The sequence below is a fragment of the Mesoplodon densirostris genome, chromosome 1 (assembly GCF_025265405.1).
Source record: "Mesoplodon densirostris isolate mMesDen1 chromosome 1, mMesDen1 primary haplotype, whole genome shotgun sequence".
Taxonomy (NCBI): domain Eukaryota; kingdom Metazoa; phylum Chordata; class Mammalia; order Artiodactyla; family Ziphiidae; genus Mesoplodon; species Mesoplodon densirostris.
This window is the reverse complement of record NC_082661.1, coordinates 109,517,796-109,533,887: the sequence shown is the minus strand read 5'-3', so window position 1 is coordinate 109,533,887 and position 16,092 is coordinate 109,517,796. Positions and strand designations below refer to the sequence as shown.

General features: G+C 55.2%; 1 protein-coding gene across 1 annotated transcript in view; it reads right to left on the bottom strand.

The window, feature by feature from the left end:
- Nucleotides 1-16,092, bottom strand: part of GALNT2 (polypeptide N-acetylgalactosaminyltransferase 2) — a 178,656-nt gene extending 162,564 nt beyond the window's left edge. The window contains exon 1 of the mRNA XM_060107649.1: nucleotides 15,879-16,092. Coding sequence (XP_059963632.1) covers nucleotides 15,879-16,004 — 126 coding nt within the window. The 5' untranslated portion in view covers nucleotides 16,005-16,092. The remainder of the gene's footprint in view (nucleotides 1-15,878) is intronic.

Sequence of the window (16,092 nt, the reverse complement as noted above, 5' to 3'; positions counted from 1 at the left end):
ACACCTCAGAACACCAAGTCCCGGGATAAATCCTGTCACTGGTTCTCTACAGTCCATGAAGGTGGACAAATCTCGCCGGTCCCCCCGCACATGTCTGGCGGCTCGCGTGTTCCTCCCTTAACTTGGGAGGCTGGCTTCAGACCCTTCACGGGTCGCTTGCAGCATTCCAACAGAGGCTACCGAAGGGCCCGCTGCCTTCCGCAAATGACTTTAGGGGCGCTGCCTGAAGTGCGGACTGGGTGCCCACCCCCAGGGGTTCCAAGTGTCGCCTAGAGGTGCCCCAACATTTCACAAACATAAATCCACCTCCATCCTGTCTGTCCAATGTCCCTGCAGCTCCAAGCCCCTACACCACCAGCCAGTAGTATATCCAGTTTTACAAGTGCTCATCCAAGGCACAGAGCGTTAAAATGACAAGGCAGGGGTCGCTCCAAACACTCAGGAATGTAATGAATACAAGAACATCAGATGCCTAACCACCAGTCTAGCGGTCTGTCCCCACAAAGGCAGGCCAGGCTGCTCAGAACCCACTGTAACCAGGCGTCTGTCCAGAGATGACCATCTAAATGTAGAAGCGTTTTACGATGATGAATCGGTGGAAGGAGGGTTAACAATGAAAAACTCTTTTCTAAACACAGCCGGAAGGGACTAGGCTGCTTAAACACAATTTAAATCCTGTCACCCGCGACCTCTCTCCTGTCCCCCGAGTCCCTGCACAGCCCCCTGTCCTCAGACAAGGTGAAGCGGCACCAACACCGATTAAGGGGCGATGATTTAAAAGCTTAATCTACAAATAGAGCCAGGCCCATGCAGCTGCAGCATCAACGCAGCGCCTTTGGAGGGAAAGGTGGACGCTGTCCTTGTCTTCAGGTCCACATTCTCGCTGCAAGTGCAGAGAAGCCAGATCCGCACCCAGAAATGACGGCGACTTCCTACGCTGAGCACTTCTGCCAGACCACGGCTGTCAAGGATGGGAGGCTCGGCTGTCAAGGACAGGAGGCTCGGCTGTCACAGACGGGAGGCTTGGTGTGAAAGCGGCACAGTGACTCTCTAACCCCAGGCTGTAACAGCCGGCAGGAGCAAAGCCCAGGGGAGAGGGACAGCAGGGCCAGGACGTCTCACAACAGTGCAGAAGACCCTCTGCTGAGCCCAGGCTCGCGGCCCTTCTCACCACCACGACCCCACCAGTCTGAGCCTCATTTCGCTCACCGATATTACAGAACACCAACCAGAGCACCAACGATGTGCCGGGTGCCAGGCCACACCCAGGGAATATGGTGACATGCACAAATAAACTCCTAAATGCATACCATGCCCTGAGCACCCTCTGACCCTGTGTGGCCCTTGCCCACCATGCTTCTATTCACTGACCTTTTTGCTTTAGACTATCCAAGCACACCAAGTTCATTCTGGCCCCAGAACGTTTGCACATGACGTTCTCCATGCCTGGACAGTCTTCCACCACATCCTCATGGCTGGATCCTTCTAGTCATGAGCTCTCCCCCAAAGGTGCCCTCCTCAGTCCTTTGTGATGAGTCTGTGAGCTCCCTTGGAGCTCCACACAGAGCTACCCAATGCTGCCTTGGTGGCCCCCAACCCTCACCCCTCCCAGAACACACGTTCCCAGGCCCGCATCTGCCTCACTCCCCTGACCGCCCTGGGGCAGGTGCATCATGGCTGCTGCTGAATCTCCATGGAGAAGCAGAGCTGAAAGGGGAGCGGCTGCGCAGGTGCCAGCCCTCAAGGCGCTCACAGTCTAGTGGATGCAGATGCTCAGCAGCCTGCGGACTCCTGGGGGTCAACAGCGGCGCCTGGTGAGGGACCCAGAACGACGGGGGGCTGCGAGCCCTGCTCTCTGCTGGACCAGCAGGATCCCGGAGATGCAGACCCCCAACCCGTGCGCACCTGGTCCAACATCTGAGGGCTGGTGGAGCAGAGCTCAGGCCCACCCACGGCTCCAACATTCCGGGTCCCTAATTAGCACTTAAAAGTGCATGGTCTGGGGATGTCCCTGGTGGCGCAGTGGTTAAGAACACGCCTGCCAATGCAGAGGACACAGGTTCGAGCCCTGGTCCGGGAAGATCCCACATGCCGCGGAGTAACTAAGCCCGTGCGCCACAACTACTGAGCCCGCATGCCACAACTACTGAAGTCCGCACGCCTAGAGCCCGTGCTCCGCAACAAGAGAAGCCACCGCGATGAGAAGCCCGCGCACCGCAACTAGAGAAAGCCCACGCACGGCAACAAAGACCCAACGCAGCCTAAAATAAAAAAAATTAAAAAAACAAAAAAAGTGCATGGTCTGTGCATATAGCCCCCCGACTGTCAGCTGGGGCAACGGCCAGGTCTCTAGGCTTCGTCCACTGTTTATACGTGTGCAGACCTCTACAACTAATACTCTCCTCACAGCTCAAACACTCCCTTCCCAGAATAAATAAGTAACCAAGAAAATACGGAAGGTACCAGAACCAGACTGTCCCCCAGCTCAGCACTAAGGGGGAGGGGCATGGAACACGGGGATCCCGTCGGGGGGCGGCTCTGAGTCCCCGGGAGGAGACCGCCCGCCGGAACATCTGCGAACTGCAAAGGCAGTACTTGAAGCCAGACGCCCACGAAACTACCATCCCACCAGCTTGCTCCATCACGCCCATTAATCCATTAGGTCTGCTTTGCTCTCGGGGTCCCTGGGAACATACACTGCACTCTGGCCAAGTACAGTCTCTCTCTCTTAAACGTGCCCCAAATGTGACATTTCTGGCCCCGCTCAGCACCACAGCTTCAACTTGAACAAAAACAGGGAGCTTCCCAGGTCCACGGCGATTCCACAGGCCCAAGAGCGGGAGGGAGAGCACAGAGGGCGGGAGAGCTTCCTTCCTCAGGCTTCTGCCCTGATTTACATCCTAGTCACCGACGCACACCGTGAAGCTACCCTCCACCTGGGTGTCTGCCCCCAGCCAGGCCCCTGCTCCGCCAGAGGGGCCCACAGTCACCCCAGAAGCATCTGTGAGAAAGAAGAGTGAGTACACGCGCCAGTGAAAATAAAAGGAGCCCTCATTAAACTGCACCGGCATCGTCTCCACCAACTCACTCATTTCCATCAACCCCCTTCTCACAGACAAAGACACCAAGGGTCACAGGCAGTTATGGCGGCATTTGCATCCGGTTCTGACGTCATGGCCAGGCTCCTTGGATTATCATAACCAAACGCCAGGTTTTCGTGTGGATTTCTCTCCTTGAAATCATCTATTAACCTGCAATCTAGTTCGAAGTTGTCTTAATCAGAGCCATCAGAGAAATCACATGAACAGTGATCTAACTGACAGAACTAGTCCTCGGCCCTCACAGGGGTGCTTTGCGGTGTTGCCACGATTATTAATTTGTCTTCCACTTGTCACTCACCTACGGTTTCAAAAGCAAGTCAGAAACTGAACTCATGAAACTAAAAGAACGTTTACTGGGACTTCCCTGGTGGCGCAGTGGTTAAGAATCCGCCTGCCGATGCAGGGTCCATGGGTTCGAGCCCTGGTCTGGGAGGATCCCACATGCCACGGAGCAACTGGGCCTCTGTGCCACAACTACTGAGCCCGTGCTCCGTAACGCGAGAAGCCACTACAATGAAGAGCCCGTGCACTGCAGTGAAGGGTGGCCCCCGCCTGCCACAACTAGAGAAAGCCTGCACACAGCAACGAAGTCCCAACACAGCCAAAAATAAATAAATAAAAATAAATTTATTAAAAAAAAAAAAAGAACGTTTACTGATTAAAACCCTGTGGGAAAGTTTCCAAATAACATGCTGTACTCAGATAATAACAGCTCAAGATATAGAAAAAAAAACAATTGCCAATTAGTTTTTAAAAATTAATTACACAGCCACGTAGTGAAAAACCACGTCCCGGAACAATTTTCAAAGACAAGAGACTAAGGGGTAAAACTGGGAAACAATATCCTGGGGGCAGGCGGGGGGCATCGAGAGGGTTCTGGCCTGCAGCTTCCTGTCTCTCCCTCCAGAGACCTGGGGTCCACTTGGCGTTCAGCCACTCTCTCTGGGGCTCAGTTTCCTCACTAGAGGGGCAAGGGGTGCAGGCCTCCTGGCCTCACCGTTGTTCCAGGGCAAAAGCCCCGGGCAAGGTCCACAGAGGTGGAGGTGCTTCCTGGGAAAGGAGGCTCCTGGCTTAAACACGGCCGAGGGCTGGCTCAGTGGGCACAGATGCCCTGGGCTGGTGATGCCAACCAGAGGATGGCCCAGCCAGCCGGGGCACCAGCCCCTCCTGCCCTGATGCCAGGAGACTTCACATCCACACTTATGCCATGGGTACCAGGCCCTGCTCTGATCTATTCCCCGTTGAAAAAAGTGAGGAGATGGGTACATGAGGAAACCGAGGCCCAGACGGCTTGAGTAACTTGCCTGAGTTTACAGAGCCAACTAGAGAAGCCAAATTCAAACCCAGGCGGTGGCCCCTGGGCGACGCATCCTGTGGGCCCCTTCGGCCTCATCGCCTGGGCCAGCCACCCACCCAGCAGCATCGCCCTGGGCTCTTCCTGGCAGACCCCTGCGCCGGGCCAGAAGCCAGACGGACAGTCTCCGAACGCCCGGCATGGGGGCGCTGAGCTGCCCCTCAGTACCCGGGGGCGCCTAGGGCATCAGACTCACCGAGCAGGCAGCGTCCCTCTCCCGGCAGAAACCTCAGCTAAACTCTCCCAGGAGCAGGAAAGCTTGCCTTTCAAACACCCCTCGTGCGGCGGGAAGGAGGGTTAGGTCATCAGGAATCAGGAAATCCCTCTGGGACAAGATGCCACCACACCCTCTCCACTGGTGACCGAGAAAAACTCTTTAAGCTAAAAATTATACCTTAAGTACAAACACTTACATGCCACATTGGATTCACTCCCCAGGGATGGGATACTTCGCCTACATTCCTTGTCTTTTGAAAACAAGAGTCACATCTTGATGCAGACAGGCCTGGGGCCTTGTAACTCACCAAGCATAGACGGAGGACAAGCCTCAGCAGCCCTCTGCACGGGGAGGTCCTCGTGAGGCCTCATCTGCCTCGGCGGGCCCGTCCCTGAGGCCTGGACGGCCAATCTGGGTGGCCTTTCCTGCCACCCAGCCTGAGACCCACAGCTCAGACCACCCAAGCACAGCGGGGGCTGGCTCCTGACATCAGCACTTCGCAATATAAAGGTTAAGGAGTGATCACAGGCCCAGGTAATCAGCACCTTCCAGGTTGAAGTGGCAGCTCCGCATCCGCAAGAGAGAAACCTGCCATTCGTAAGCTGATGGTGACTCAGGACTGCAGTTCTGAGACCAGGACGGCTGCAGCCGACTTTCTTCGGCAGTTTGGAGAACGTTAACATTCCAGCCCGGTTAACTCACTTTGTTATACAGCAGAAACTAACACATCATTGTCAAGCAATTATGCTCCAATAAAGATGTTAAAAAACACATTCCAGCCCCAACCCTGCTACCACATGACCGGTGGGGCAAGTAAGAACCTCGGGGTCCACAAGACACTGCAGTGTGAGTGCAGAGGGCCGGGAGGAGAGATGGATGAGTAGCGGCTCCAATCAGGTGTCTTGGTGACAGCGCTGGAATAAGTTTGCAGCACCAGGAATTTATACCTTTTGCAGAAAACACGCAGCTCCGTGTATCTGTCAAAACCCTCTTATTTACAAATACAATGTAAAATACGAGGCTTTCACATTAATATCCTGTTGGGGAAACAGACAGGAATAATATATATTTATTAAAGGTCTCCCACTGTGGCTTCCCAAATCATCCACAGCCCGAATGGGTCATGTATGATAGCAGGCAAACTGCCTGCGATGTGTGAATGTACAGGCGTGCGCGTTCTGCCCTCTGGATGCCTGTCACATGAGAAGCAGTCGGCAACGTAATAGAACATCCACACCGAACGCTGCTGTGCGACAGGGTCTCTGGGCCACTAAGCAGTTTGGTCAAAAGTAAGCAATCTGACAAACTACCTAAATTGCTACTCTACCATCAAAAGGTTCACAAGAAGTAGCAATTTCCAAAGAATTTAGGTAATTCTTAGAGAAGAAACAGTACCAAATGTAAGAATATATTCCTGGTGATACAGGTGACAATTCAGGATCTTAGGCCACCTCTGAAGTATCCTTTTAAAAGAATCATCGCTGGATATTCCTAAATTACAGAAGATATCGAGGCTGGTGTATGTTTTTACTGACTGTGATATTTTGATTTATGAGAAATATATATTTGGTCATTCAGATGACCAAATATATATTTCTCATATGTGTATTTGGTTTTTGTCCCTGTTTCTGATTCTCAACTCCCAAAACCCTTGGAATTTCCTGAACAGTAAGAGCCACAGGAGCATCTTTTGTTCTGCTTGGTCTCTTGTCCTCTGAGCCACAAAGGTTACATGGGTGTCTTGTTATTCCACCACTACTGGGCTTATGTCAATGAGGTTTTTGGAAGCACCTGCGGATGGGGGCTGGTTGCCAGGGGAACCAACTGTAAACAGAGGGGTGCAACTTTCAGTGCCACCCCCTGATGTCCTGGGAGGAGAGGGGCTGGAGGTTGACTCAATCACCCATGGCCTATGACTTGATTAATGATGCCTATGGAGCGAAGCCTCTGTAAGCACTCAAAAGGATGGGTTCAGAGAGCTTCCGGGTTGGGGAACCAGAACACGTCCATGTGCTACCATGCTGGACCCCAAGAGCCACGAGGTACCTCAAGCTGCTGTGTGTCTCTTCATCTGACTGTTAATTTGTATCCTTGAATAATATCCTTTGTAACAATTCAGAAATCTAATAAGTAAACTGGTTTCCTGAGTCCTCTGAGCCACTCTAGCAAATTAATCGAACCCAAGGAGGGGTTCATGGGAACCTCTGATTGATAGCCTGTTGGTCAGAAGTACAGGTGACCACCGGCGCTTGCGAAGGGCATCTGAAGGGGCGGGGGAGGGCGGGGGGCGCGGTCTTGTAGGAGTGAGCCCTTAACCTGTGGGACCTGATGTATCTCCGGGTGGATAGTGTCAGAACTGGCTTGAACTGCAGGACACTCAGCTGGTGTCTGAGCACCGACTGGCTGTATAGGGGAAGCCTCCAGCCCCAAGACACACACACACACACACACACACACACACACACACACACACACACACACACACACACACACACACACACACACACACACACACACACACACACACACACACACACACACACACACACACACACACACACACACACACACACACACACACGAAATTGGGAGTAGAAACCTTTCACTGACCATATTACAAAGCCTTAAATTTGCTTTTTAAAAAAAGACTAGTTTTCTGCTGCTTTGCTAATTTAAGCTACATACATCTATAAGCCTTGAAGGTCACAGAGCAAGGTTCTCAGTCAGTGGGGAAGCCCTTGAGGCAAGAAGGACCAGGGCTATGACTTGAAGGCTGCCACGCCGAGCCAGCCGGGTCAGCATCCAGGACAGTCACACACAGGCCCCCACACAAGAGTCAGCGTTAATTTACGGGCGTCGCTAAAACACAGGCCTTTACTTTGCATCAGCTCCTAAGCTCCCGCAGGGTGAGTCGTGTGAAGTGCTCCCCTTCTGGAGCAGCACCCTTTCAGGAAGAGATGCGCTCCCTTTCTGGACCGGCCCCTGAAGCGGAGACGAAGAAACCTCGAAGGGCTCCCGAGTCTGAGGCCTTTAAAATGACCTTTTCTCTGCAGCCACATCCACGTTCTGGTTTCTTATCCAGAAACACGCTGGAGGCACGGCACACACCACACCCCAATAAGGCATCTCACAAATGCCAGTGGCTACTATGAAAAGCAGCTGGATGTTGGCCCTTGAGAACCAGGAGGACCTGCGATTTCCCACCGTCCCACTCCCTAAAGGGGCTGTGTGCAACGAAGTCACACGTCCATTTTATTTCCCACAAATATCACAAATCGCAGTGCTTCCCCACGACCCCACTGCCAAGAACAACCTCTCCAGAACCCAGGGACCGGGCAGGCCCCTGACCTCCGGTTTCCTGCAGATGAGAAACCCACAAGTCCCATCACCACAGCAACTCGCCGAGACGCCATCCTAGTGGGGAACAGCGGGACTTCTAATTAAATGGTGTGTGTGGAAAGCACTCTACAAACGAGCCATGTGATTGAACGGTGTGCCTGACAGTGAACAGGGTATGGATGCTCGCCCAGTCCAGCCCGGCCCTGCAGAGATCAGCTCAGAAATCACACCACAAGACTGTTCCACAAGCACATTCCACAAAGTCAAGCAGCAAATGAACCTGCGGCACCTAAAGCAGTCCCGGGCCCCAGGTGGGAGCGGGTGGCCTGGGTTGGGGGGGGGGTGTGCATTCCGCGTTACTAACCAGGATGAGAACGCTCCTCGCCCAGGACTCCGTGTGGAGCAAGAATGTAAGACCCCATGTTGCCACGGGATGGAGGAAACTCCACCACTGGGAGACCAGAGGCAATAGACTCCCGGAAAGAAAAGCAGCTCATTTATTTAGCAAAGGAAACCAAGGAACATAGAGAGCACCCAGCAGGCTGGACACCCTGAAGCCAGGGGCTGCACCCGGGCAAAGTGAACCAGGGACTCACCTGCTCTGGGTCTCGGCTCCAACCTGCTCAACCCGCACCTCCCCACGGCGCCTACGGGCCCCGCACTCACTGTAACCTTCCCCTCCCCTGTTCCTGACCCCTCCCACTGCCGCCCCTCAGCCCCTTCCCACACTACATCATTTACTACCTACAGTGCTTAGTCCAGCTGCGCCCAGGGTGAAAGCTCCCCAGGGGCCGAGATTCTGTCTCTGTTCTATTCACTGCTGCACCCCAAACACCAAGCAGTGCCTGGCACATAGTAGGTGCTTGATAATACTCATTGAAAGAACAAATGAAAGGGACCCCAGCCTGTTTGCATGTCTGCTCCTGCCCAGGGGCGGCTGAGGACTTCAGGACAGGCAGAGACCTGAGGACAAGAACACGTGAGACCTTTCACAGAGCACATGGTAAAAATGGAGAAAGGACCCTTCCATGAGAGGATGACTGTGGGCGCATCTGCTCCAGAACCCCTTCCAGGAATGTCCCACCACCATCAGCAGGACACGGGCACTGCCGGCGCACAGCAGGGGCACGGGAAGCCTGGGAAGCCAGAACAAGCCCCATCCCACCCGCTGGCCGCCCAGACCACCCTGGGTGTGCCACCCACTAGCTCTGCAACCTTGGGAAAGTGACTGAACCTTTCTGTGCTTCAGCCTTCACCAGTAAAATGGGAGGAATAAAAGGACTGTGATGAGGAGTCGATGAATTAGTATCTGTAAAGTATTAGGACTGTGCCTGGCACATAGTGGAGGCTAATAGTGTGTTTATTAAGTTGAAACCCTTTCCAAAGGGTCCACCCCAGACCACACAGAGAGGCAGTCCGGCTCCGTGAAGACAGCAGAAAACAAAAAGAAATCACACTTAACACTGACTACGGCAGTGCTTCTTAAGGGAGGGCGACCCTGCCCGCTGGGGATACCCGGCAATGCCTGCAGATGATGTCGGTGGCTGCCACTGAGGGGGTGTGGTACCCCTAGCATCCAGTGGAAGCTGCTAAATGGCAACAGCGCACGGGGCAGCACCTCCGGCCCCCAAAACAAACATTACCCGGCTCAAAGTGTCAACTGTGTGGAGGTTGAGAGGTCCTGAGCTAGAGTGACCGCTGCCCCCCCACTCCGCCAAGCACCCTCATCCCTGCCAAAACGCTGGTCATGATTTGGGCTCTGGGAATTCAGCGACTCTATCCCCAGCTGTCCAGGCCATTCCTCCTCCCAAAGAGTCAGCAGGCAGGACCAGGTGGCCAGCAGGAGGGGCCTGGGAGGCCAGGGCAGGCAGCCCAAGGGCAGGCTGAGCCACGGGTGACCAGGCAGCCCCCGTAAGAGCCGTAGCAAGGGGCACAGGACTCCCAAAGCCGAGGAAATCTATTTAAATGGAAGGCCAGGAGTGAGAGTCAATGTGACCATTTTTGGTTTTTTCAAATCCAGCCACAGTGAATCACTGCCGTCTTCGTCCCAGCATGCTAAGAAATCCAACCCGTGCACAATGACACATGCTTCCCAGGCCTACGATACCGGTGATGACTAAATGCAGAAATGCCAAGTGCCTCAGCCTGCCCCGCAGGAGGCAGATGCGGGCAAGGGACGCAGAGGGGGCGGTGCCCCCCAGGGAAGGACTTGGCTCCTCGAGCCTATGGGGGAAGCTCTCCCGACTGGACAGATAAACGGGAACCTCCACACTGGGGGTTCACCCTTAAGCTCAAGCACGTGGCCAAAGGTCAGAGCGCCCTCACAGCAGGAAAGCAAGGTCAAGTCCTACTGCGAGGGCGGGCGTGTCCACGGGAGGCTTGCACCAGTGCACTCAGCGTAACTCTCCACGGAGAAGGGCTCCTCGCCAGGCTCGGCCTGTGCCAGATCCCACCTGGGAGGTCTGCCTGTGGAAGTGCCAAGAGGCCCTCCCGAAGAAACCGCACCGTAGGGCAGTGTGGAGGCAAGGGCCCAAGACCACAGCACTGGCACAAGGGTCCCCGGCGGCAACACAGAGTTAAAGGTGGCCTCAAGGGGGAGGCCACCTTTCAGGTCATGGCAGTGAGACCAGGCCAACACCTGCTTTGATTCGAGCAGCATCTCCACAGGAGCCATGCTCAGCTTGTCTAAGCACCACTGTGGCACGGGCACGGAGGCCAGGTCCAGGAGGCCCTGCAGTGGGGACGGAGACCATGGAGTGGGGGTCCCAAGGGAAGAAGAGCAGGGCAGCTGGGGGCTGCCAGAGAGTGGTGTTTATTTAACATCCGTACGACAGGATCTCACTATGGCATCTGTGCAGCGTGCCTGTGGGTGTGTTTCCACCTGGACATCCACCCGGCTTGTATGCCTCAGCATCACCCACGCAAGCAGAGCTTCCAGGACAGGGTCCATGAGGAGAAAAGTGGAAGAACCGAAAGGGGGCGTGGGCTTGGCCAGGTTTGGCTGTTTTCTCACCCCATGATTTCTGCTGGGCCAGCTAGGAGACTTTACAGATTTCTCCCAGGAACACCCTGCCTTCCCGGACCTCAGCCAGGATCTCGGCCATAACCTTGGCAGTCAGTTCCTGTGTGTGCCTGGTCTCTGCCCCAGGCGGCCTCACCACGCCCCTCCTTCCACTAAGCCAACAGCCGCTGGATCTGCTGGAAGTTAGGCAGCGGGGCACTGCCTGCTTTGAAACTCACACCTTCCCAAAGTGACTTCTCTCTCCCCAAAGATCTCAGAAACATGAATGGCAGGAACAAGAAATTATACACATGAAACTACATACGTATGTATATATCTCCCCGCTCACCGTCCCATTGTTTTTCTGGCCTTCTCTCAAATACCTCTTCCTCTGATCCAAACAGGGGACCAACCACTTGCCAGGAGTTAGGGTGGGGAGAGTCACAGGGGGCCTGAAGCCCTCCCCACACCACTAACAGCCCCCGGGTGCCCCGGACTCCACCCCGAGGTCTGCCGCAGCCCAGGCAAGCTGGCCCACTCGGTGCTGGGGGCGGGAGGAGGCAGGCTCTTCTTCACTCTCACCAGAGGGCTGGGGGAAGAGCCCATCACTTCTGCACCATCAGCCACAGCCGGCTTCCACCATGTGTGAGCCCCGGAGGCAGGATGGCATCACTCCAGAAGAGCGAAACTTTTATTTTCTTTAGAGAAAAGTTTCTCACAGAGGCCGTGTGTCAGCTTCTCTGGCTCTACGGTGGTTTTCCCCCAATACTGCACTCCCGACCTCAACTTCAAACTCTCCTTTCAACTGGAGTTTTTTTTAACTGACTCTAGCTGGCCGGGTGTGGCCTAGGTCGCCCTTCCCAACCGCCACCCCCAGCAGACACATTCACAGATCTGCTGATGCCCACGAAAGCACGTGGGTGATGAGAGCCACCTCCCCTCCCACCAGGAGGGGCAAGGCTGCGGGCGGAGGGCGGATGGGCACCCAGAGCCTGGAGGGAGTGGGGAGCAGGCCGGCCTCCTCACCGCGGGAGCCCCACTCAGGGACATGACCAGCAACACTCCCATGGTTCACACAACCACCAAAAGAAGGCGTGTCCTGCACCCACTTTCCCACGGGCTGTCCACTGACGGGAACCCCGCTCTGACACCACGGCTGGGGACAAAAGAGCCGGCAAGACGTCCGGGCCACTTCCCAAAAAGGCAGTCCTTGATGTCAGTCGGGGTCATGCTGCCAGCCCAAATGAACCAACCAAATCAATCTGGGAGGAATGCATGAGGGATTTAAAAAAAAAATTCCAGAGATCAAGAAGAGGACAGTTAAGAGTCGCAGTTCACTCCATTTTCAAGTAGATAGTTAGGCTTTCTTCTTTTCCCCCCAGCCCTCCAAACAGCATCTATTCTGCGCCTAGTATTTGCCACCACCTCCTAATGGCAGTTAGTCTTTGGCTACAAGAACTATCCCCACTATAAAGATAAGCAAACTGAGGGTCAGAGAGGTTCGGTAAATTAGTAAAGGTCACTAAGCAGGAAGGAGCAGAAAGCTAGTCTTAGTGTCAATAAACGGATTCACACCATTCCCCTTAAGTGTCCACCGCCCAGCTCAAAAAACACAAGTGCTTCCCTGTGGTCAGTCGAAGTAAGAACCAACAAGTCAGCTTGGCATCCGAGGCCCTCTATGATTTAGTCCCAAACTCCTCCAACTGTATCCTCCACGCGTACCCGCTCCAGCCAAGCGAGGCCCTCCACCGCCCCAAGAGGCCCAGCCCGCTCTCCCAGAAGGCCTCCTCCAGGTCTTACCCAAAGGCCTCCAGCACCCACTCATCGAGGAAGGGCGGGTGAGTAACCGGCCCCTGGCCGTGCCCCTCGGGAATGCTCTCCCTGCCTCCCAAGGGTGTGGGGTGGGAGCACAGACCAGGGGTCCTGGGCGTCACACACTCTCTCTCAGGAGAGACCGTTCTTCACATACTGAGAAACCCTTCCCTCTCCAACCTAAAGAGCCACACTTCACCCAGAGGCAGGTTTATTTCGACAGAAATCTCTTCCTCTCTCTGCAGGTCCATCCACTGCCAACATACCAAGGCCCAGGGGAGAGTTAACATGATTAAAATTTTAAAGCATTTAAGATGCTCAAAGGAAAGGCATCCTTGAAGTGCAAATCACCAATTTAGGGGGAAAGAGCAAAATATGGGGGAGGGAAGGCTCTCTACCAATGTAAATAAAATATAATTTCAAACAATATTATGCATAAAATGACTGACCACACACCCAGAACTTCAGCGCTGAGTCCTGAGTAGGGCAGCACCTGCCCCTGCTGAGTTTATTAAATCTGCAGTGTGACGTGAGCGGGCTCTCTAAGTTTCTCCAAATGGAGAATAACCATCCTGAGGGGAGTAATTTAACAGGCAGGGTCATTTAACAGTGACAATCCCCAGCCGGGTGCTGAAGCAGCAGAAACTCTAGTCAGGCTCCCATCAGACAAACAATCCCCCAAAGCCTAATACTGAAGCCTGGTACCCTGTGAAAAACATCAGGGCGAAGAGAAATTGGCTAAATATGGAATTCGAGCCTTGACTTGAACGGTATGAAATGAGAGAAGAGATATAAGTCCACTTACACCTAAAAAACTACAGCTAGTATTTAAATTCTGCCTTTACACGCATGCTACATTATCTTTTTTATGTCCATACTTTACAAGCTAGAAAATCTATATATTTCCTTTTATCACGAGGATGAACTAAATTTGAAGAGACTTTCTGGTCTCTGAATCCATGGAAACAACTCAGGAGGAAGAAAGACTATGCAGCTTTATCCCCTAGATGAGGAAATTCAGGACAGCAGATTCTACTGGCCCCTCCGGAGACAGTCTCAGGGCGGTTACTTTAATACCAGGGCCAACACTATGCTAACGAGTCTCCTCGTTTCAAAAGCTATTGCATGTACATACCTCTTCCCCAACTGACAAATCACCAATCCATGTATAATTGTTCATTTCGCACACTTTTATCTATGAGGTCTCTGTACCTTCCTACTGCCACCAGGCCACAAGGAGTTCTCGGATTTTTTTTTTTTTTTTAACTAAGGATCAAATGGAAGACCCCTCAAGAACCATCCACCAGCTGAAGCCCACCAGGGAGAAGCCAACCTCTCCAGATGCTAATGCCACCCTGTTGCTGTTTCCAGATGCTAATGCCACCCTGTTGCTGTTTCCAGTCACATGTGCTAATGAAAGCGGCAGACCAAGGAAAGGCGACACTAAGCATGGCTTATGTATTCGGTTTTCTTTCACATGAAAGGCAGGAAACTCTGCCAGGTCTCACCAGCACACCAGGCTACGTGGACCTGCGAAAGCACAGTTTACTGGGAAGCAAAGCTTTTGAAATAATTCCAGTTGAACACCACCACGGTTTTCAAAGGGCTGCACTGCTTCCGCTGGGCGCACTGCTCTTTACCATTCAAGGATGAACGGAGACTTCATGAATGTGAACAACAGTTCCCTGGATTAAAATAGGGGAAAAAACAGGGCTAAGAGCACATGTCAGCTCAGAAATAAGCTAAGCCAATTCTGCGCATGGAAAGACTTTTCATTTCTGCCCCTCTAGATAAAGCAAGCCTACGAAATTTACCATGAATCTAACACCTTCAGCTAAGAATGAATGAAAGGAGGAAGGAAGGAAAGAAACCTCTGAAGCAGCTGAACCTCAGCGTTGACGTTTATGGGCTGACTTTAGGGCTAAAGTCTTTTCATCCAGTTACTCTGGCTTGCTCGTTCCAGGACACCATTCCCTGGTTCCTGCCCAACCCACGGTCCACCTCCATTAACTGAGAATTTCCTGGGTTTGCGGTGACACCAAATGTCACAGCAGAGGGGTTACACCGTGTGGAGGCCGCTTTCAAAGCCTGGTTGCCACCAAACCCCACAAACACCGCTGGCGGCAAGTGCACAGCCCAGAGCCCCGCTCTCCCAGCGGGATCGCAGGGCCCCGGCGCCCTGCGCGCTCCATTTCCTCCCGAGGGCGCCCGGCCGTCCAGAGCGGCTCACGCGGTGCCCACGGCCCACCCCCTCGGCCCCTGGAGCCCGCCGGGAACACACACAGCAGAGGGACCACCCCGCGGAACGGGGGCGTGGGGCTGGGACAGGCGGGCGCCGGGGGCCGCGCGGGAGGGCCGGCCGAGTCGGGCGCGGGGGCCGGGAGGGGACGGTCGCGGGGTGTGGGTGGGTGGCCGGCCTCGTCCGGGGCGCGGGGGCGCGGGGGCCCTCCGCCTGCATCGCCGGGGAGGTCCGTTCCGTCGGGCGCGGGGCTGGCGGCACCCCCGTCCCCAGAGGTACCGGGCCGAGACCCAGAACTGCCCCCTCCCCGCGGCGCGGCGACAAGGGGGAGGGGGCATTGCAGCGGCTGGTATCAAAGGGCTGAAAAGAAACTTGGACTCCTGTCTCCCCAGGTACGTGACACGTCGCAAAGGCGGCCGCCTCTCGTCCTCCCCCCCGCCCGCTTTTGTGCTTCCCAACATCCCCACCCCCAAACGTCCCACCGCAGGGGACCGGGCTCCCGGCAGCCGGACGAAACTCAACTCAAATTACGTGGAGGAGAGAGCCGGGGCAGGGGGCGACAAGAGGCGTTGGCGGCCCCAGTCCCGGGGGCTGCGCCGGGTCGCCCTCTCCCGAGCCAGGCGAGCGCAGAGGGGCCGGGGGCGCCCCCAGCCTCGGGGACACGGCCGAGAGGCCCGGGGCGGGTGGCCGGAGCGGAGGTCCGGGCGGAGAAGGGCAGGAGGGAGCAGGAACCCCCCTCGGTGCCCCGCGGCGCGGCCGGGGCGCGTGGGCGCCGGGGGTTCCGGGGCCGGGCCGCGGGCGGGCGCCCCACTCACCTTCCTGCCGGCGCCGCCGCCCGCGCCCGCGGCCAGCGCGGAGCCGCCCCCCGAGTACATGTAGTAGGCGATGCCCAGCACCCACAGGAAGGCGAAGCAGAGCAGCATCCGCGAGCGCCGCCGCATCCTCCCGACTCGGCCGCCGGCCGCGGCCGCTGCTCGCGAGTCTGCCTGGGGCCGCGGCGGGCGCGGGCCGGGGAGGAGCGGAGGAAGG